Source organism: Ascidiella aspersa, chromosome 7, assembly GCF_963924565.1.
Source record: "Ascidiella aspersa chromosome 7, kaAscAspe10.2, whole genome shotgun sequence".
NCBI lineage: Eukaryota > Metazoa > Chordata > Ascidiacea > Phlebobranchia > Ascidiidae > Ascidiella > Ascidiella aspersa.
Window position 1 is genome coordinate 25,564,073 of NC_139453.1, and position 23,245 is coordinate 25,587,317.

The 23,245-nt window shown below is 36.7% G+C and overlaps 1 protein-coding gene across 1 annotated transcript; it reads left to right on the top strand.

Moving 5' to 3' along the window:
- Positions 1 to 8,014: 8,014 nt before the first annotated feature.
- LOC146138658 (NACHT, LRR and PYD domains-containing protein 3-like) lies at positions 8,015 to 22,668 on the top strand. Its single transcript, XM_083394641.1, has 8 exons — positions 8,015 to 8,034; positions 8,160 to 9,207; positions 11,861 to 12,022; positions 14,413 to 14,574; positions 15,067 to 15,228; positions 15,366 to 15,527; positions 15,661 to 15,813; positions 22,654 to 22,668. Exons 1-8 carry the CDS (start codon positions 8,015 to 8,017, stop codon positions 22,666 to 22,668), a joined length of 1,884 nt encoding a protein of 627 aa, XP_083250767.1.
- The last annotated feature ends 577 nt before the right edge of the window (positions 22,669 to 23,245 follow it).

Here is a 23,245-nt window from a genome sequence, read left to right on the forward strand (position 1 = left end):
TGTGAATAAAGCTTCAACCACCGTACAATTAACGCAGGGAAGCATTGCGAGTAGAGATGTTCAAAGCAGAATATCGGCGACTCATTTATAATGCTTGCTTTCAATGCGGCGTTAGCTTTTTTTCGTGCGACCAATTACTTCGCGATAAGCTTCGCCTACTAATTAAGTGTCAATAGGGTGTATTTACCACCGCAAGTTTAAATGCGAAATCTTGAAGCAGTCTACGCCTCTCTGTTAGCACCTGTCGAGCATCTTGCTCCAACCAGCATCCCAACATCAGGCCTAAACATCTAGCAAAACTTTCGATTTAATAGTTTGCGTATTGAGAACATAATAGTGTTTTTCATATTGTTTGAAACTACAGATTTAAAGCCTGTTTTAACAGTGATTGCTCGGACCAAGCCATGGTAAAAAATTACCGAGTAAAAGTTTGCAAAAGTATAGCAAACCATAGACGTTAAACCATTTTTAGTCTTTAAGAGAATGGTAATTTTTGATTTTCAAACACGTAAGCTGGTCAAAATGTAATAAAATGGCCATACGCATTATCTACGTAAATTCTATTTGTCAAATATATGTTTCGATCATTCCCCAAAATCTACGCCATGTTTGAATCCCTTTCGCATCAAAGGCATATTTTAAGTGGGGAAGTTTTCGGCCCATATCTGTTTTTGATTGCAGAAACAAGTTAAGGAAAATGAAAAACAAAATATATAATATAAAGTACACAATACAAAATATTAAAAAAAAAAAAAAAAAAAAAAAAAATTAAAATAAAGTAAAAATTGAAAATAAACACTAAGCCCTGAAAATATAAACCTGACAAAATATACAACAACCGCACCCCCGTCTAGTTTTTGCCCGAAAATGTTTCAGACCGATATTTTTCCGGAGCTTTATAGAAAAAGTATACATCATAGAACTTTCAAATTTTCAGACATGGCGTAGAGTGGTATGAAGGTGCAATGTCGAGGTTTATGTGGCTGCACCCCTAGGTGCCTTTGACTGGGAGCAAAACCCTTAAATATTACGTTTTAGCTCTCTGTAGCTCACGACTGCCATCTAGCAGCAGAAAAATTTCCATGCAGAATTCGTTCATATTCGCTTGCTTTGTCCAGCTCGTGAAGTGATGAAGCGACTCGACGCCTGCTGCGCTTTATTGTCCCGCGCGTAAGACTTTCATTGTTACTCGTCGAAAACTGGACGGTGCGACTTGCATTTAAAAACGAGGCTTCTCTTTAGTAAAATTACAAAATTCTCTTAAGAAACAACATATTTTACCGCCGCAAATTTAAGTGCAAAATCTGGTGGCAATGTGCACCTTTCTCTCTTTGCACCCGTTTCGCATGTTACCAATCCAACATATCACCACCAGGCCTACACAACTTAAAATTGTGTGTTGATATGTTGGAATGAATCAACATACGAAACAGGTGCAAATGGCAGATATTCTCCAAATATATTTTTTAAATATTCTCCAAATCTTGTTTCATTTTATTGTCGCGGTAATACACAAAGAGCCAAGGCCGTGAATAAACTTTCACCCACCGTACAATTAACGCAGGGAAGCATTGCCAGTAGGGGAAGCAGAATATCGGCGACACATTTATAATGCTTGCTTTAAATGCGGAGTCAGCGTTTTTTCGGGCGACCAATTACTTTGCGATAAGCTTCGCCTAATAACCAAGTGTCAATAGGGTGTATTTACCGCCGCAAATTTAAATGCGAAATCTTGAAGCAGTCTACGCCTCTCAGTTAGCACCTATTGTGCATGTTGCTCCAACCAACATACCAACATCAGGCCTAAACAGCTAGCAAAACTTTCGAATTAATAGTTTGCGTATTAGGCAAAAAAGTGTTTTTCATATTGTTTGAATCTACAGATTTAAAGCCTGTTTTAATAGTGATTGCTCGACCTAGCCATGGTAAAAATTTACCGAGTAAAAGTTTGCAAAAGTATAGCAAACCATAGGCGTTAAACCATTTTAAGTCTTTAAGAGAATGATAATATTTGCTTTTCAAACACGTAAGCTGGTCAAAATGTAATAAAATGGCCATACGCATTATCTACGTAAATTCTATTAATCAAATATATGTTTCGATCATTCCCCAAAATCTACGCCATGTTTGAACCCCTTTCGCATCAAAGGCATAAGTTAAGTGTGGAAATTTTCGGCCCATATCTGTTTTTGCTTGCAGGAACAAGTTAAGGAAAATAAAAAACAAAATATAAAATGTATAATATAAAATACACAATACAAAATGCAAAATATTAAAAAATAAAAAACACTAAAATAAAAAAAAAATAAATAAAAAATAAAATAAACACTAAGCCCTGAAAATATACCCCTGACAAAATATACAACAACCGCACCCCCGTCTAGTTTTTGCCCGAAAATGTTTCAGACCGATTTTTGTCCGAAGCTTTATAGAAAAAGTATACATCGTAGAACCTTTAAATTTTCAAACATGGCTTAGAATGGTATGAAGGTGCGATGTCGAGGTTTATGAGGCTGCACACCCACTGGCCGTTGATTGGGGGGCAAAAACCTGAAATATTGCGTTTCAGCTCTCTGTAGCTAACGACTGCCATCTAGCAGCAGAAAACTTCCATACAGAATTCGTTCATATTCGCTTGCTTTGTCCAGCTCGTGAAGTGACGAAGCGACAAGAGGCCTGCTGCGCTTTATTGTCCCGCGCGTAAGACTTTCATTGTGACTCGTCCAAAACTGGGCGCGTGCGACTTGCATTTTTAAAAGAGGCTTCTCTTTAGAAAAATTATTCAATGCTCTTAAGAAACAACATATTTTACCGCCGCAAATTTAAGTGCAAAATCTGGTGGCAATGTGCACCTTTCTCTCTTTGCACCCGTTTCGCATGTTACCAATCCAACATATCACCACCAGGCCTACACAACTTAAAATTGTGTGTTGATATGTTGGAATGAATCAACATACGAAACAGGTGCAAATGGCAGATATTCTCCAAATATATTTTTTAAATATTCTCCAAATCTTGTTTCATTTTATTGTCGCGGTAATACACAAAGAGCCAAGGCCGTGAATAAACTTTCACCCACCGTACAATTAACGCAGGGAAGCATTGCCAGTAGGGGAAGCAGAATATCGGCGACACATTTATAATGCTTGCTTTAAATGCGGAGTCAGCGTTTTTTCGGGCGACCAATTACTTTGCGATAAGCTTCGCCTAATAACCAAGTGTCAATAGGGTGTATTTACCGCCGCAAATTTAAATGCGAAATCTTGAAGCAGTCTACGCCTCTCAGTTAGCACCTATTGTGCATGTTGCTCCAACCAACATACCAACATCAGGCCTAAACAGCTAGCAAAACTTTCGAATTAATAGTTTGCGTATTAGGCAAAAAAGTGTTTTTCATATTGTTTGAATCTACAGATTTAAAGCCTGTTTTAATAGTGATTGCTCGACCTAGCCATGGTAAAAATTTACCGAGTAAAAGTTTGCAAAAGTATAGCAAACCATAGGCGTTAAACCATTTTAAGTCTTTAAGAGAATGATAATATTTGCTTTTCAAACACGTAAGCTGGTCAAAATGTAATAAAATGGCCATACGCATTATCTACGTAAATTCTATTAATCAAATATATGTTTCGATCATTCCCCAAAATCTACGCCATGTTTGAACCCCTTTCGCATCAAAGGCATAAGTTAAGTGTGGAAATTTTCGGCCCATATCTGTTTTTGCTTGCAGGAACAAGTTAAGGAAAATAAAAAACAAAATATAAAATGTATAATATAAAATACACAATACAAAATGCAAAATATTAAAAAATAAAAAACACTAAAATAAAAAAAAAATAAATAAAAAATAAAATAAACACTAAGCCCTGAAAATATACCCCTGACAAAATATACAACAACCGCACCCCCGTCTAGTTTTTGCCCGAAAATGTTTCAGACCGATTTTTGTCCGAAGCTTTATAGAAAAAGTATACATCGTAGAACCTTTAAATTTTCAAACATGGCTTAGAATGGTATGAAGGTGCGATGTCGAGGTTTATGAGGCTGCACACCCACTGGCCGTTGATTGGGGGGCAAAAACCTGAAATATTGCGTTTCAGCTCTCTGTAGCTAACGACTGCCATCTAGCAGCAGAAAACTTCCATACAGAATTCGTTCATATTCGCTTGCTTTGTCCAGCTCGTGAAGTGACGAAGCGACAAGAGGCCTGCTGCGCTTTATTGTCCCGCGCGTAAGACTTTCATTGTGACTCGTCCAAAACTGGGCGCGTGCGACTTGCATTTTTAAAAGAGGCTTCTCTTTAGAAAAATTATTCAATGCTCTTAAAAAACAACATATTTTACCGCCGCAAATTTAAATGCGAAATCTGGTGGCAATGTACACCTCTCTATTTGCACCTGTTTTGCATGTTACTCCAATCCAACATATCAACACCAGGCCTACACAACTTAAAATTGTTTGCTGATATGTTGGAATAGGGTAACATACGAAACAGGTGCAAATAGCAAATATTCTCCAAATACGTTTTTTCCAATATTCTCCAAATCGTATTTCATCGTATTGTCGCGGTAATACACAAAGAGGTAAGGCCGTGAATAAACTTTCACCCACCGTGCAATTACCGCAAGGAAGGAAGCATTGCGAGTAGGGTTGTTCAAAGCAGAATGTCGGCGACACATTTATAATGCTTTCTTTAAATGCGGCGTCAGCGTTTTTTTGGGCGACCAATACTTCGCGATAAGCTTCGCCCCATAATCAAGTGTCAATAGGGTCTTATTGGGTGAGCGAGCGTCTAGCGCTGGGGTGGGCATTTAGTTTGTTACTGCAGGACACACGAGAAACATCAAATGTTATGGTAGAGTCACCTCTAATTGGGGGACAAAAAACAATGACGTCATCGTTTTAGTCCTTTACAGCTATTTACTCCTATCTATAGCGGCAGAAAAACTTTAACAGAGTATGCGTTCATATCACTTGCTTTATTTAGCTCGCAAAACGACGGCGGCTAGCATCCTGCTGTGCTTCATCATCCCACAGCAAAATAACTTATTGCTCTTACTGAACAGCATGTTTTACTGTCTCAAATTTAAATGCGAAACCTTAGTGCAGTGTACACCTTTCCGTTTGCACCTGTTTCGTATCTTACTTCAATCAAACATATCAACACCGGCCTGCACGACTTAAAATTGTACAAGGGCGCAGCGAGCAAACTACTCAAGTTTATTGCATTTTCAGCGACGACGTTACGCAGTCACGTCATAACATGGAGACTTACAAAAATAAGTTTTAAGAACACTGCGTTTATTTGGTTTAAATTTGTCTAACTTTCGCTTTAAAAGGTGGCGTATTAGGCAGATAAAAGAGGTTTGCATATTGCTCGAAACAAAAGATTGAAACTCTCTTTTAAAAGTGATTGCATGGACCAATGCATGGAAAAATTTACCGAATAAAATTGGCAAAAATCAAGCAAAATGATAGGCGGTAAACCGTTTTAAGAGAACGATTATCAGAGTGGCTTTTTAAACTTGTTAGCTGGCCGAAATTTAATAACATGGCCGTACGCAATATCTACGCAAATTCTATTTAACAAATATATTTTTCGATCATTTCCCAATTACCTCGCCGTATTTCAATTTATTTTTGCGGTAATGCATAAAGAGGCAAGGCCATGTATTAAAGTTTCACCAATCGTAGAAAACAGGGAGGCATTGCGAAAGGCTTCATTTATTATATGACGTTGGGGGGTTAAGCGGCACAGATTAAATAAGCGGCACAGATTAAATGAATAAATAAAATATTTTAATTCCAAAATGATTCTGAAATTAGTTTTGCATAGTTTTTACCAAACTAACGTATTTAAAAAAGAATCCCTGGCAACTACCCCTTTCGCTTCTAAGCCATAAATTAGAGCGGGAAGTTTTCGCCCCATATCTGTTTTTGCTTGCAGAAACAAGTTAAGGAAACTATAGAACATGCAACGCATATGCTGAACCACGAACCAAAGTGAAAATAATAGTATTTAGCAATAAGTCGCTATTTTTAACGGTCCACTACCAAAAAATAGAAATAAGCACTAAACCGTGAAAATATATCCTCCCAAAAATTCTACAACAACCGTCTAAGTTTTTTTTACAGTCAATTTTTTTGTGGCTCACTTTTGACAACAAAAACAACTTAGTTGGCACATGCAATTTTCACAACTGTTAGATAGCTTTGAAAGTTGTTTCTAATATAAAATTTTTGTACCCAATAATTAAGGGGTAAATGAACTTTGCACGCGCGGGACAAAAAAACGCAACAGAAAGCCAGCCGCTTCGCGACCTGAATAAAGCAAGCGATATGAACGAAATATGTATTGAAGGTTTTCTGCCGCTAGAAAGGAGTATATAACTGTAAAAGAACTAAAACGATGATGTCACAGTATTGACTTTTGTCCCCCAATTAGAGGCGCATAGGGGTGGAAGACAAAATTGTTAAATATTTTTTAATTATAAAGACAAATTATAGGTTTGCTTTGCAGCAACATGTTGACAAAGACCACTGGCAACCTATCTTGTAAAGTTCACAATGTCCAACTAATAACGCGCAACTTCGAGCCACATGCGCTTTTGCGTGCTAAAGCACCGAAACAGAAAACACAACATTTGGAGAATATGGACACTGACAAATACGACCCGTTGAAAGAATATAGATTAACTAGGGAATACCCCTGGTAAAATATAGCGGAACCGCACTATACCCCCTGGTATAATATAGTAGAACCGCAGTCGCACTATACCCCCTTGATATAATATAGTAGAACCGCGCTGTACCCCCCTGGTAAAATATACAAAAACCGCACACCCTGTCTAGTTCTATGTTTGGTTTTGCACTGGCAACCAGGGCTACAGAGTCGGTTAAAAACAATCCGAGTCCGACTCCGGCCAAATGTGCAATTTCATGGGGTCCCGAGTCCGGCTCAGACTCTACAGCAGTGGTAATTAAACTTTTATTTATTTCGCAGCACAAATTAACAGAACAACAATATAGTAACTTTCCTGTATGCTATCTCTCCAGTGTTAATAACAGCTGTTGTTAGTGTGCAACACTTCAAAAAATTCAGTTGAGGAATGAGATATGTATGAGTAAAGAAGAAAAGGAGTGATATACAATTCTGACATTGTATAGTAGGGGTTATTTTCGTGACGTCATACTGACGCTTGCCACGTCAAATATGTATCTTCCTAAGGGTTTTTCAAAGCGACGCTATGCTCAAATAGTAAGATAGGAAATCAAAAAATTGAACAAAATTGGTCTTTTGTAGTAGGTGTGGTAGATCCATACCGCTAATCTATACAAAGTATGAAATCACTCAGAATTGTGTTTCAAAAGTATAACACCAATGATTAGAATGCGACAAGCAGGCATGATATGATTAGTTTGGTATGCTATACACTTTTAGCGTACCAGAAGGTTATAGTCAAGTTATGGACTGATCTCAACTAAAGGAAAACATGTCGTTAAACGAGGCATATCCAAACCACTTATTTAAAACTGTATTTTTAAGAATAATTTGACAAATTCAGACACATTTATCATTGCTGAATATTTGTTTTTCCAATATATAACAATCTGGAAAAATCCTACTATCTGACGCCTACATATTAATACAAATATAGTAAAGAAATTCCTTACTTAAAGGGCACAGGAGTTTATAACTGTCACCAAAGCATTACATTGTAATCTGTTCTATGCGTTGTAGATGAAACATTACGACAATCACTGAAGGAAAACATTGATGTTGTCTTTGGATTGCAAAGAATAGAACCGGTTCTGCTCGATGTTATTCAAACAAAACAAAAAACTCAAGAAAAATTCGGCATCAGTGGGGGTTTATTACGTCACAAACACGTTACTAGTGACGCAACATTCCTAACCGTCGAAAATATATATCCTTCTGCAAAACGAAATGCCCAAACACAGTCGGAATTGGAATGCAACAACCAACCTGCAAAACGTAAATTTATCCAAAAACATGGCAACGTTGTGGGTGTGGTTGGTATTGCTGGAATTGGCAAATCTACTTTTGGAAAGCAATTCTTACAGCACATTAAGAGCACACGTGAGAGGAATGGCGACTGTTATCTATTTCTTATCTTTCTTCGTGATTTCGACTTCAGCATCCCCATCTCCATTCTCCAGCTCCTGCTCCGATCTGCTCTTCCTGAGTGGGAATATAGTCCAGAAAGCGACAAGCAACTTCTAAAACGTATCAGTAAATCGACCAATACTTACATTGTGTTTGATGGTTTGGATGAAGCACGACTGCCAAATCTTTCCGAAGCTCCATCTGCTATCGGCTTGTTCGATAAGGCGACTCCTGACATAATCTTCAAGAATATTCAGAATGGTCGTGTGCTTCCTGATGCTCACAAGATGCTCATATCACGACCAGGATCATATGACGACCTCTATCATCTGTGCAAACCTATCTTCACAGGCTGTGTAGTTGGGTTGGGTGAAGAATCTAAAGATTTGTTGATTCGCAGAAATTTACCAAACGAAGAGGAGTGTAATAAGGTTTTAAATGCTTTGGAGAAAAATCCTTTAGCCAATAGCTTGTGTTTTATTCCAGTGTTTACCAACTTAGTGGTGTCATACGCTCAAGATTGTGGTTCGGATATGGAAGGTTTCTCCATTACAGATATATTTACTTCCTTTGTTATTCGCTGCTTTCAATATTCACATTCAGTTCTGGAACCAAATGACTTGCTTAAGCTTTCACAACTAGCACTAAATGGTATGCTTAAGAACGAGCTCGTTTTTCAATCTAGAGATCTGATAAGTTGCGGAGTGAACGCTAAGGCTTGGGAAGAATTCATCAACCTTCAATGGAAATTCAGCGATTTACATTCTAAGATTCTAAAAGGCAATCGGAGTTACTTCTTTTCTCATCTTCTATGGCAGGAATTCTATACTTCTTTGCACTTAATGTTGGTTACAGAGATGGACGGATTCATAGGAATCCTTGAGGTTTTAGAGGAGAAAGAGTGGGAGATGGTTTTGCGCTTTCTCTTCGGCCTCATCAATCCAACAGTCCTCGACAAACTCACATCTCTCATTCCTTCATTGGAAACATGTGATTTCGAAACAAAGAAAACCGTGCTGATGGAAATGTTCACCAGAAAGGCTACCGAGTATAAAACCTTATGTTTCTCAGATTACCCAGTGCATATCGATGCTTGTTTTGATTTCGAATCTTTAGTTGTTCTGTACGAATTTGGATCTCGTGACGATAATGATTCACTTTTTACACTTTGCAGTTTAGCTCACGAATCCAGGTGTGGCGAATTCACGAACTGCCTTGCCAGTTTTCTCCCAGATAAAATTTTAATCTCGGGTGTAATTCTTCCGAATCACGTGACAAGTCTTTGTTACGTGTTACGTGCAACTGACAGGCAAATATCGATCAATATTGGGGTTTGTATGGAACGAGCAACTTTCGCGGAAAATGGATTACGTCATTTTTTTGACGGAATATCAACAACACGTCATCAGGTTAATACGTTTGACATCTTTATTTTTGTTGTTTATGCAACTATTTTCTTGTTGATTCTAGGTGATTAAGTGTTGCATTGAAAACACTAAGATAAAAACTCACGAAATCGACGAAATTATTTCTCAAGTTCCACATATGAAAGAACTTGTGCTGGCGTTTTGCGAACTTTCATGTGAGAGCATCAGAAAAATACTGGAATCCATCAAACTACGAACAAATTCAGTACGTCTAGCCACATAAGTACATTATAAATTATATTTTTCGTATTTGTATGATATTGTTATACTGTTTGCGTAATGGCATTTTCGAAAAGTCTAACTGGGGTCGCGGTAATTATTCGTTTGTCTGTTGTTATCTAAAAAAAGGCGAACATATGCAGGATATTGCAATTAAGCCGTTTTGTAAGACATTTACCACTGTTATCCAGGCGAAAACTATACATTTTTCCTGGATAATTGAAAATAGCCTATATTTTTTTACATTTGAAAGGCAATCAAAATGAAAGCTTTGCTTTTTAAAGTAAACCTTTCAATTGCTCAATATAACTTTTAAACGCCATTTTGTTTATTTAAAACTTAGTTACATTATACAGACTAAATGCTGCACACTTTGCATGATCATTGATGACTTTTGATGTTTTACCAGCTGCAAAGAAACTGTTCTAGCTTACCGATTTTAATTGTTATAGTCTGTGCCTAAAAAGTGCATTAAGCCTTAATTATTTTAAACGCTTTTTCCATTTAGAAGCAGGTAGTGAAACCGAACGCAAACCAAATTGTAATTTTTTTCATAATAATATAACCGGTTTTAAGCCAAATTTTTCCGAAACGTAACCGAACCTAAACCGTTTTGTAAGATTTTAGAGAACCGAACAGGAACTCAATCGAATATTTTAAAAGAACCTGAACTTTTATCGAACCCGAACCTGTAAGGAAATCGGTTCACTCCAGCATGACGTTATAACTTGTATTTTACAGAGTCAAGTCATGCTATTTTCGAACTTTTATGAAAAAAAATAACATTTTTCGAAACCACGTTGCTTTTTAATTTTTTAGGTATTTTAGTGATGAGCTGTTTGCTTTTTAATACGCCACGAAACTCGGATTTCATATAAGTTATAATTCAATAATTATTCTCCACATTTATTGATACACATTTTTGGATTTAGCGTAACTTAAATTAAATTCGAACCGGATCTTTATAAACCGGTTTTGAAATAACTGTGGTCGAACCGCAGGGCTGAACCGGAACTTTTAAATTGCTCCGCACCCAAACAGGAACTGAACCGTATTCCGAAAATCCTTGAACCCGAATCGAACCTGAAACTGAAAAGTCAAACTGTTCGACTCTCTGTTTAGAAGTCCTTTCAACGTACAAAGACAATAACCTACTTCAAATATATTGTTTTGTCACAATTGCTATATTTTGTTCACAATTGAAATCGTACGACCGAATAACTTATTTTTATGTTTTGTTTTTCTGCGGTTTACTGAGACAAACTATCAAAAGGTTAGGAAAATAGTCCCATTGACAACATAGATCGTTGTGTTATTATAACATTTGTTCCTCGTTTAGGGAAAACAGACTGGTCATGAAATTGTTTTTCGCTGGTAAATTAGTGTGGTTCTAAATATTAAAAAGAAGAATTTCTAACTTATAATAATAGACCTCCCATGGTTTCATCGCTTAGAAAGATGACAAAAGTATAATGCAAAATGCTTTACGTTTATTGTATTTAATTATAAAGAGGGTTCTTCCGACAATTATTTATTCTGTACCGACGTTTCGATAACCTATCCAGGTAATCTTCATCAGGGCATATAAACTTGTAACCTTGCAGAGGTATATATACAGTGAAGAAAAACGACGAAAAAACAAGGTGACAAAACGAGGCGTTTATTGTATTTGTAACCTATTTTGGAAAATTACACACATTAAGTAAAGTTATAGCAAAAATATTTAATGTTTCCCTAAATTTTTCAATAGGAAATACGGATAAAAAATTAATGGAACTCATTCTGTCGCTGAAAATCCATTTGACTTAACTTAGGTCTTATATGCAAAAGTCACGTAAAAATACATATCTCTTGTAAATAAAAGAACAAAGTGCAAAATATTTTTCTTTAAAAAATAAGGACAAATCTATTTAAACGATGACATATGGGAGCCCTAACGGAAATGGCATTGATTTACCAAAGTCATAAAAAATACACTATTTGTATTAATCGGATGTGTACAAGACAACCCGAACAAGCCATTTTTTCCTGTTTCTCAACTAAAAATGCGACCCACATTAATATTTATCCACCTGTGTTCCGTCAGATTGATCTCCTTGATTTGACCGGCCACGATCTGGGTGATGCTGGCGTCACACTCTTATGCCAATGCCTTGAAAAGACCGAAAGACTTGACCTGGAGCGGTGCAATATTACTGACGACCAAGTTGAGTGTCTGGCAACGAAACTGCTTGAATGCAGAACTGCGGTAATATTATCTTACTCATTTTGCAATCAGATATTCGTTTAATATAAACCTAACATACGGCACGTAATTATTTACCTTAGCAAGACAAGAGAAACTATTGGTTAGGTTGTTATATATTTTGTTGGGTGTTATATATTTTAATTTGTTAGCCTAGTATCGTTAGTTTGTCAGTGCCAGCGGGCCGGTATAATAGCTTTATTTGCCAGGGTTAATTTTAAACATTTCTCATCAGGGTTTTGGTTTAGGCTTCATATAGCTTGTTACACTTTAACATCTAGGGGCGCCCGCAGAAAATTTTCCAGGGGGGGCAATCAAAAAATCAAAAAGGGGTGCTGCATTGGCAACTTAGGGTATTCCCCTATTTTTCCTTAAACGGTAATAAACAATGACGTCATAAGATAGTGACCGTATGACGTCACAAATTGTAATTGCAAGACGTCATAAAAACTAATCAGAAACAGCCGATTTACGTCCTAGCAAAATCGAACTTTTAGACGCAAAGCGAACACGTGGGTCGTCGACAACTTAGTGTGCAATCGTTACTTTTAGACGAAAAAATTTCCTAAGTTCTATAAAGAGACTAGCGCTAAACTACAAGCACGCCTTTCGTCACCTGCAATACTAAACGAAGATCGTTTTTCCCGCGTGTTATTATGCCACGATTAGCGCAACATCTGCGCCGAGCTGTGTGCCAAGTCAGCTAAATTACAAGCTGCGGTTGAGGAAAAATGAGTTGTGTCAATTGAACACTTAACACGTGGTCTTAGAAAATGCTTAAATGCCTAATTTTGCGTTGACATGCATCGCGTGTCGCGTGTCGCGTGCCGCTGAACCCGGCTTAACGATTGTTTGACCAAAGGGAAGGGCGTGATTTATCAGTTCGCGATTCCGCGAGAAGCTGTAAATACGAGCTTGAGTATCACTTGAGCATTCGACGAAGCAAGCGATAAACATGTCGTTGCGATATTTGGTATTTTATTGCGTTGTTTTACGAGATCATTAAATACAGTTGTTTGCCCCCCCCCTGCGCTTGATTTTGGTTTCGCATCACATTAAGACGCGTGACCCAACTACCATTAAAAGGCACGCCGCTTCGAACAGTTTGTTAAACCGTGACAAAACGATTAAAAAAACGATAATATCACTTGCAAATAGGGGGATAAGAACCCCCCAACCCCCTGGATACGCCACTGGAGGCAATGGATAGTGCATAATATTTTTAACCTTTATTAGTAATATATATTACACTTACGAATAATACTAATAACCCTCTTCCCTTAATAATCAAAGAAATACAACTTGTATATAAAAAACATATTTTAATTAGAATCCTATGGCCACCAAAAAAAACATACTCTAACGATATTCCGATTTAAGAACAATACAAACATCGGAATAAAACACAGTTCTGGAGAACATCAAAATTAGACTCATACTTAATAGTCGAAATAACGTCTGAATATTACTATGCATTTTATGGCATTTGACTTTCTTATGTTGTTGGTCTTAAAGCTATCGTATATAGATTAATCTTCTTTAGATTTGGTTCCTTTTTCTGTAATATTGTGTGTTCCCGTTTTGGTTAGTCCATCTTTAAAAAAAACTATAACCCCCGGTAAACAATTAATTCTATTAAAAAATGATACTCCTTACCCCTCAAAAAAATATCTCCCGACACCCTCCGGGAAAAAATAAAATAGTATACATAAAATAACACCGTCAACCCAAGAATGAATTGTCGGTACAAACTATTGTTGTAGTAGCACAGAGGTCAACAATCGATTAAAGATAAAAAGCTGCATTTTTTAATTTTTTCTATGCAAAGAGCCACACCTTACTTATCTACAGAAATAAATGTAACTTCGTTTCCTCCTTCCTCACATACAGGGTAATTTTGCTCCGCTTTGGACTTTTTATAAATATTGCCCACTAACCAATTTTACGTATAGGTTACATTTAAGCTGAGGAGGGTTGGGTCTAGTAGTTTTGTACCATGCTCTCTTATATTCTCGAACCACGCCTCCTTAAATTTCTCTCACAGAAAATAAGCTTAAATACATTCTTCGCCCTTTCTGAGCTACCAAATAGCCGTGAGACGCACAGTTAACAGACTGATATGAAATACACCACGTTTTTATGCTGCAAGATTTCGTAAAACGGGACAAGATATATTGCAGCATAAAAACGTGTCTCGCAATATGCGCACCAAATTTTAAATTAAGGCAATTAAAATGGGCCAAAAATTAAGCAAGCGAAAATTTACACTAAACATTCTAAAAACATTAATACAATCTGAACGTAAGGACGGAAAAAAATTGGTTGAAGAGCCGCATGCGGTTCGCGAGTCGCGTGTTAGCCAGCCCTGAATTAACACAACGTATTTTTTACAGATCAAATTTATCAATTTGAGACAAAACAAGATCGGGTCACGTGGCTTTGAGATCATTGCACAAGTTGTTCATAAAATCGAGCGGCTTCGGTTGGTCGATTGCGACATGAAAGACGACGATTTGTCAAAGCTGAGCAGTGCCATCACAAACCTGCAACAACCCGTACGTGAGAATGTTTAACGATTGCAACAGTCACGTAAAGTTGTTCTTATTTACGAAAACTAAGAGATTAGATAAAATGTGAAGCATATTTATTTCTTAGCATACATTTGGTCCGCCATGGAATCTACGATTTCTAAATTTCATCAAGTTTTTTTTTTTAATTTTTCTAAAACTTAAGTCTCAAAATTACTAGTAGCCACAAAGTTTTTCTTTCTAGTAGCTCTGGTAATTCTTAAATGACTAACAGTTTGTTTTGTATTTACTATATCGAATGCATAAAAAGTTATTTTTTGACCGACGTCATTCAAAAGTTCTTTAACTCGCTTATCTCCTCCTTGAAGAGCCTGCTTTGCAGTTTACCCCGATAGTTTTACAATCAAGTCATAGTTTTACCATTCGGTCGAATTTTAGCCAAAGGTTTTTCTAAAAGAAAAAAAAACTGTGTAAAAGTTATTTACCACGATTTAAGACTTTACCTCTTTGCAAATTTAGATTTCGTGGTTGATGTTGGATGATATCTCCTTTGGGTCACGTGGTTTGAAATCCCTTTCCGCTTGCGTCAGCAACATTGAAAGTTTATGGCTCCGTTATTGCGGGATTGTTGGACTTGATTTGGAAGATCTTACCAAAGCAATCGGCAAATTGAAGAAGCCGGTAAAAATTGCCTTACATTTTAAACTGTTAATTGTTAAGGCTACCATACGGTCTTTTTACTTTTTTTAACTAAAATTCGTTTATAATTATTACAATATTATAACGACATAAAATGTAATTATCTTTTTGTTTTAAAGATGCGTATGCTTAATTTAACTGGAAACGCAATTGGTTCAAGAGGTATTGAATTTATTTCGACTTGCGTACACAACATTGAGCATCTACGACTTATCAATAGTGACATCACAGACTCTGGATTAAAATATTTGACGAATGCGATCGCAAATCTGAAGAAGCCGGTGAGTTCAATATTTACATTTAATGTATTAAATTGATGTTGCAACAAAGATTATTTTTTCAACGTGGCCACCACATTTCCTGAGCAATATTTTCTTGTGCCAAGGAAAATAAATATTAAAATGGTGTTTACAGATAAAGGTACTGGATGTTAGGTACAACCCACTTGGAGATGAAGGAGGCGAACTACTGACCTCATGCGCTCACAACATTCAGGTTTTGTCTTGTGATGGTTGCGGAATATCGAATGACGTCATACAAAAAATCAGATTACGCCTCAAATCTGTGGTACGTCACTTTATAGTTTATGGCGGTTTTATGACTTCTTACCTGCGATTTGTTATGTTTAAGGCTCAATAAACAGAAATCTCAGACAGTATTTCAAAGAAGAAAAAGTGCGACATAATGTGATTCAGGACAAGGCTAATACGCCCCCAAGTTACTGAAAAACCTCAATTTGTCGCACAAAAATAAAAAACGCTCAGCTTTTCTGCCGTTCCTGGAAAATATTGTGCGACAGGTTCACCCAGACGGCTGTATAAATATATAACATTATTTTGGCTTCTGACACCGTGGCTATCATGTGGGGAATGAAACAAGGTCACCTGCATGTCTCACTTTGCTGGTCGCCATCGACCTCCTTTAACAAAGTGAAAATCTCACCATTTCAACACCAAAGCCCCTAATTATAAATCACCCAGGCTTGTCGCCTATAAGCGGACGGCGTTAACTTAACCTTTTTACCCCCTAACTACCAGGACTTTTAGAAACCCTTACAAAATTGAAAAAAAAAAAACGGTCGCACAGAAAGAAAGCAAACTATACCCGGTCCGTTCCCCCTCATAAAAAACATCCCTTGGAGAAACTGGATATCAATATATCCACTTATTATCCTAATGGGTGCAACCCAAATTGAACTGGCAAAAATGATATACAAAGTTAAAGCTAGATCCTGCAAATTTGACATTTTTAACAGAAAAGCAATCCATTGTATAACCCTTCGTCTTCCACACTTTATTCAGCTATATTACATCTAGTATCACCCAAACCGATTCCAAAATTTGATTAAACGAAAAATTGTTGAAATATGTTATAGGCCCCAGTAATCCAACTATACCCGTAATCACCTTGGCGAAAAATCGTCCCCACGGTGGTTACTTGATTGTCCACATTACCTTTTATCTCGATGTCCACTTAAAACGTATAATCAGCCTCCTTTTTCATCATCGAACCTTATACACTTCCCATATTTCAGATAGTTGAGTTCCCCTTGATAGTCACGCTACCCAGTAAATACAACCTTTGAGTACAAAACTCCCTCCCCCAGCACACCATTTTCCAACATGATACTATAAAACAATTGCACCTAATTGATAAATAAGATCCAATGCTAACCGAAATTACTAGTCCTAAATTCATACCCCTATACCTCCGCCTTACAACCGCGCAACTAAACCCCTAACCTAATAACAGTCCACGACCCTTTGTTGGCAATACTCTACTCTAGTGGTTGTTAGCGTCGTCTTCTGTCATAAGAACTGTTGTGTCCATTCCAACACGTTGTTTTAATTTTTAACACTTTTCTATTTTTGCCTTATGAATTTCCTTTGCTCATGCATAGAGCATTTTACGTACAGTTACGTTTGTCTCGCTTTTTGTATTAAGTATTTTCTTTGCCCATGCATAGGGCATTTTACGACTTTTTGGCGTGTAGCACTCAGCCATATTTTAGAATCAACCCTCCTAGTTGTCCCTTTACCGTTAGGAAAAATAAATTATCTCTAGTTCAAACATGCTAGACGTCACTGTAGGCTACCAGTGCTGTTAACCCAGGCCATTTGTACAAAGGGTCAAATCACACCTCGCATGCGTATATTTGTTTTAGTTGAAATAACTATATTTTGGCTTGTTTGGCAATGTTATGCTTTTGTTTGCTGTTTCACTTTCACGCTGTCTCTGATATGAGCTACTTAACTTTTTTTTTAAAGTTTATGGAACGATCAATGGAAATATTTGTATGTATCGCTTGTTTTAAACAGAGTTTTGTTTACTGGGCTTCTTTTATTTTACAAGATATTGCTGTAAGTGTAGTTCGATAATGTGTAATTTTCAATTTCTGCTTACTTTTGTAAATATTATGATTACGGTGTTTTGTTAGGTTTGTTTTGTATAGGTTTGTAGTGGTAATGCTGTAGTTCGATAATAATGGATCATTTTTTAGTTTTCTACTTACCGTTGTATATATTATGATTACGATGTTTTGTTAGGTTTGTTTGTCTTATTAAGTAGGTTTGTAATGGCAAATTTTAATATTGGATAAATACGTTTGACTTGCTGTTCATTTTGGTTTGGTCTGTGTTATGCTCAATTGATTGCTTGTTTACTCCACAATAAAGGACTCATGTTTTAAAGAAACAGTCACCTGGGTTATATCAGGATTTTCACACTTGAATGTGTTTTAACTGTGACTTAGCATAAGTATAGGATACTTGCTCTCTATACTCTATTATTGTGATTCACACGGAAACTATACGTAGCAGACCTGGACAACTGAAAAATTCTAGTTTTCTAATCCAATGAATTAGAGCAAAATTCGGCTAATTGTTATTCCAATCTAGTTTGTAGATTGCTAGTGTGCTCTAATTCTAGTTTTAATCTAATTCGATTTGCACCAAAAATGCTAATTTGTCGAACGGCGATTTTAGTCTCTCAGCCAAAATAAAGAGATTGAAATAAAACTCTTTGGGTGGAACGAGTTGTTGTTGATTTGAACATTCCGAAAAGCATATGCAATGCTAAAGAGCATAAAATTGTAATGCAAATCTATAGTTTAAATTCCAGTTGAAATTCGTTGTTCTAAAAATTCGGTAATTCTAATTCGAATTCAATTTGAGAAAACTAAAATGATCTAAGTCTAATTCTAATCTAATTTGGAAAAAGCTTAAACGCTCTAATTTTAGTTTTATTCTAATTTTAAAGGCTAAAATAAATATAGTTCCCCAAGTCTGCTACGCACTGCTGCTTACTATGTGTATCAGCTTTGGATCCGGAAGTCCCATAAGTGCTGGTCTCGTTATCGGTGATACAAAGCACGTTGACTGCTAGTATTAAGACCCACTTATAGGGAAGTAGCAACTGAAATAAAAAGAACTGGTAAATAAACAAAACAATGTTGTGAAAAGGATTGTTTCGCACAAAAGGGGAGATGTTAGCTCAGTAAAAATCGAGTGAAAATTGGCAAAACCCCACTTAAGTAATTATTGCAGATAAAACGTATAACGCGGGTAAGCGCGCTTGTGGAGATTGTTTTGATTTGCAGTTACAATTTAACCTAATATCTCCATACTTTTCGGTTTTCTTGTCGTTTATTTTTAAATCTTCAGACGTTATTTGACATTCTTTAAACCTCAGTGACATAATAGGTCAATTCTAGAAATGTATTCTGATTAAGAAAGACTAAATCCGCTTTCAGATGGTGAAGACACCTAACCACCTGGCACATCGGTAAGCTATTATTATAATCTATGTATAATTTAAATCTAACTCCAAGCAAAAATTGTTTAACGCACTCCCGAAATTTCTTATCATCTGACCATAAAGGCAGGTTGTATGCTGCAGGTTTATTTGTCTATGCCACGCATCGCCAAGTTTTTAGAGCTGAAAGGCCATTTGATCTCGTTTTCTTAAAAAATAATACGTACAAAAAATAATACCTACATGATTCACAAGGTTAAAACTAAAACCTAAACGCCACACCCATATGTAGCATTTAAAAACGAATGCTAAACTTACACGCAAAAAGATTAATCCTACAAAATTGCCATGGCAATGATCATAAAGATCAGTATGGAGTACAAAAACAACACAGTTTCACGTTTAATGTTTCCTGGTGTTTGACAAAACATAAATGAAAATATGAAAATAAAAAATATACAAGACAAAGACTTTCAAAAAATTATTGGGTATAGTGATTAAATATTTTTGTTACATAACTAGCGGTAAATTTATTTAGTCATAAGGTCATTTTAATTTAGAAATCATTTTAACGTAACTGGAAACCGGCCATTATGGTATCGCCATTTTGGAATCGATTGTTTCCATGTTTTTTACCATTAATTGGGTATTCTTAAATTTTCAACATAAACGAATTTTTGATAAGAGTCTACGGAAAACTTGCTATTTGTGGCAACAAGCTAAAACGTGTTTTTTGCCGAAAAAGGTGTTGGTTCATTAGATAGTAAATGCAAAAATGGCGACTCAAAATCGTTCCATTACCTCTCAATCTATAGGCAAGGTAAGAAATCTCAGTCGGTCGAGTCTTACATAAGCGCTGATTTTAAAGCACTTTAATATTGTTCCTACGTATAAAATGGTAACTAGTTAACACTCATTACAATAACGACTTGCTTATCGTCCTAATTACCTATATTTTTTACTTACTTCGTGGCAAATAAGACAATATTAAAGGCTACTAAATGGGATTTAAAATATAAAACTCGAAAATTGTGTAATGTACAACAACCAAATTAAATTTATGAAACACTAACCAAGATAAACAAAAATTACAGTGCGAAACGAGGCGGTTAATTAAGACAAAAATATTTGCGTGTTTCTTCTTTTGATGTGCAGTTTGGAAACATGTTGTATTGGCTGTATTTTGGGGGGGGCTTGCGCGCCATTTTTTTACTAGGTCGCCTGCCACATGTTGCACGCGTGCCTCATGTTGGACACCCCTGTGCTAGGCCTATACATAAATGTTATTATGATTTTTGTTTCGAAGTATTGAAAAATCAAGTCACAAAATTACCATATCCATAGGCAACATATCACAAATTGAAAGTTAAAATATTTACAACACAAAGCAGTTTTTTATGCCTTTTAATGGCGAACAGACTGTGGTACATTTCGTTTATATTTCAACAAAGAGAAAACCACCTAATGACACTTTATAGAGCAGCGCGGTAGGCACAATGCACTTTTGCTCGAGTTAATAGGCGAGATGACGTCAAGTAAAACTGTTTATGCGAAGAAACTAAACAGAAATTTACTATGAGCCCGGAACAAGCCTTTGCAGTACGAAATGAAATGTCAAGAGAATAAGGGAACTTTTAGAAATAAAGTTTGGGGAACGATTGAGGTTGACGTCGTAGACCAGTGGTTCTCAAATTTTTATGCTTCGTGGCCCCCTTTGATAATATCTCAACCCTCGTGGCCCCCCTGCTTATAAAAATAACTAGCATTGCATTAACGTGTTTTCACTTGTTTTACTTCTCCACGTCAGGAACAAACAACAATTAAACGAAGTCTAACGAATAAACTTACTCACTTTCTAATAAATTGACAAATCTGTTTACTTTAAATTAACGTAGTTAGTAGTCATTGCAAAGCTTATTCTTGTACTCCGCAAGGTTTTTTTATTCGACTCTGTTTTGTTTTGGACAATTCGGTTTTATTCACGCAAGATACGAAAATTCAGCTTCGCAAAGATAGTTGTAGTTGCGAACTAAACGCACTTTACGTTCTTGTTATTAGTGAGGACGAATCTCGAATAGACACAACAATCTTGAGCTATTACGAGTTTTTTTGACAGACACCTAATGATAAGTCGAAAGGTTATCGGTCAATAACTGGCCGTCCCGAAAAGCTCTAACGCCACATATATGGCTGCATTTGAAGCAGCACAGTATTTGTTTCGCCCCAGCGATAGGCGGCTTTAATCGAATAAATTATATCGGTTACAATTACCTGACATAAACGGCAGAAGTTTTGTAATACCATGACCTATATAGATTAAAGAGTTATGCCCGTTACCCCCCAATCATCGCTCCGTGGCCCCCCAAGAGGGCCGAGGGCCACGGTTGAGAAACCCTGTCGTAGAGTATAGGGAAATGTTACCTGTTCATACAATAACTAAGTCGCTTTATCATAATGCGATTCGTCGATTTTAAGTTTGGTCTGTTAGATCACCATATAGCTACAACAACAACAACAACAACAAAAATTAGTTAAAATTTTAGTCAGGTCGGCGATTTCCAAGTTATGTATTGTATCATGTTTCAAATTTCTTCTAATATTTCAACAAGGAAGTCTAAAAGCGAAAGTAAAGCGAGTGAAGCGAGAAAATAATTGGAGGAACTTCCATTGTTTTGCTACTTTAAAAAATTCCCTGGCGAGAGATGACTGTAAAGCTGCTGCGAAACGTGCTGTGGCCAATCACCAACTCAAAAACGACGGGCTCAATTGAAATCAGAACAATTGGTAACTTACGGTTATAAACCGATAACAGTCCAGGAAGTTTTATTGTTGACCGCGCAAAACACCACAAATCCCAAAGACGCCCCAGTCAAGGTATTTTGAACATATTTTTGAACAACAAGAAAATCGTTTTTTGAACAACAAGAAATCGTAGTGGGTTGTTTTTGAAAATAAATGACGAACTTTCTGAGACACCAATAATATAAACAAGAATGTGAAGAGTTCCGCTGCAAATATGAAAAAACGCCTAACACAAAGCGCTTTAATTATTATGCTAATTATTTTATGCTAAAATAAAGTTTGTTGGAGTCAATGACTGGAAACCTCTCTAGAAAACAGTGTTTTACAACCAAACGTATAGAAAGTTGAGCTTGTTTTCATTAATGTAATTTAAGAAAAATAGGCCGCCGGCCGGATAGAATTGCGGGCCGTATAGTTTGTTCAACTCTTCCCTAAGCCAAACACGTCCACTTTCAGGAGGTTTAATTTTGTTGCACTTCTAACATGAGGGCCGACCATTCTCAGTTGGCCACAGAGTTATTGAGTAGTTAAAAGTTTTATTGTATCAAAAAAGGAATTGTTAGCCTCCCAAACTGGCAAAAAATACAGGCAAACTGGCAAAAATACATTAATCCCAAATCAACGGTGTCCAACGGCGGCCTTTAACAAGTATTCTTTAAAGCATTTGTTGGCGGCCGTGTCCGTGCTGGTATGCGTTTATGGTTGATATGCTAAATGCAGCTTGGAAATTTTTGCAACTAATCCAAAAAGAAATCAGTGTAGAAGATATGTAACAATTTGGACGGCAATGTCACAGCAAGATGAAATAATAATTGATGATTCATACTAATTAACGGCTCATGTGTTATGCAGCTTGAGCGGCAGTAATCGAAAGCCTTGTTTAAACGGATAAGATTGTGTGAGTGTTTCTTAAACTGTTATTGAGCAAGTGGGAAGGATTAAATGTCCAGACACAAAAAATCTGTATGTCGTTAATAGGCCCAAAAAACAAAAATGATTAAACCATAAACCACAGACAGTTCAAAGAACTTGGTACCAGCCTGGGACTTCGCATGCGCGCCGTTTCGACGATCAGCCGCACAGCTGCGTCACATGACACATTAAAAAACCCAATAAACACATTTTTTCACGCTTCGCGCGATTAGACTATATTTCAGTTATATATTTTTCAAAAGTTCATTAGACAACATCCAGTTTATGTTTTACAATAATTGTTCTATGACGTTTTTCTGGCATTGTTCGTTTAGGTTTCGACGTTTGGGCGCCCTAATCTGAGCATTAGGGCGCTGATGTTTTGGCACCGGATTGTTTACCCTTGTTTGGGGTAAGGGGGGGATGGTAGGGGTTAAAAATTGTGTTAAGGTTAAAACTATTACTTGAGTTAGTGATGTACTTAGGGGTGTGGTTTGGTGTTGAGTAAAATGTTGTATAGGCCTGATTCTGA

Excerpts from the sequence above, each read along its gene's own strand:
- LOC146138658 (XM_083394641.1), top strand. The coding sequence starts at position 8,015 with ATGGCAACGTTGTGGGTGTG. Across the intron at positions 9,208-11,860 it reads TATGTTTCTCAGATTACCCA|ATTGATCTCCTTGATTTGAC; the intron begins GTGCATATCGAT and ends GTGTTCCGTCAG. Across the intron at positions 12,023-14,412 it reads TGCTTGAATGCAGAACTGCG|ATCAAATTTATCAATTTGAG; the intron begins GTAATATTATCT and ends TATTTTTTACAG.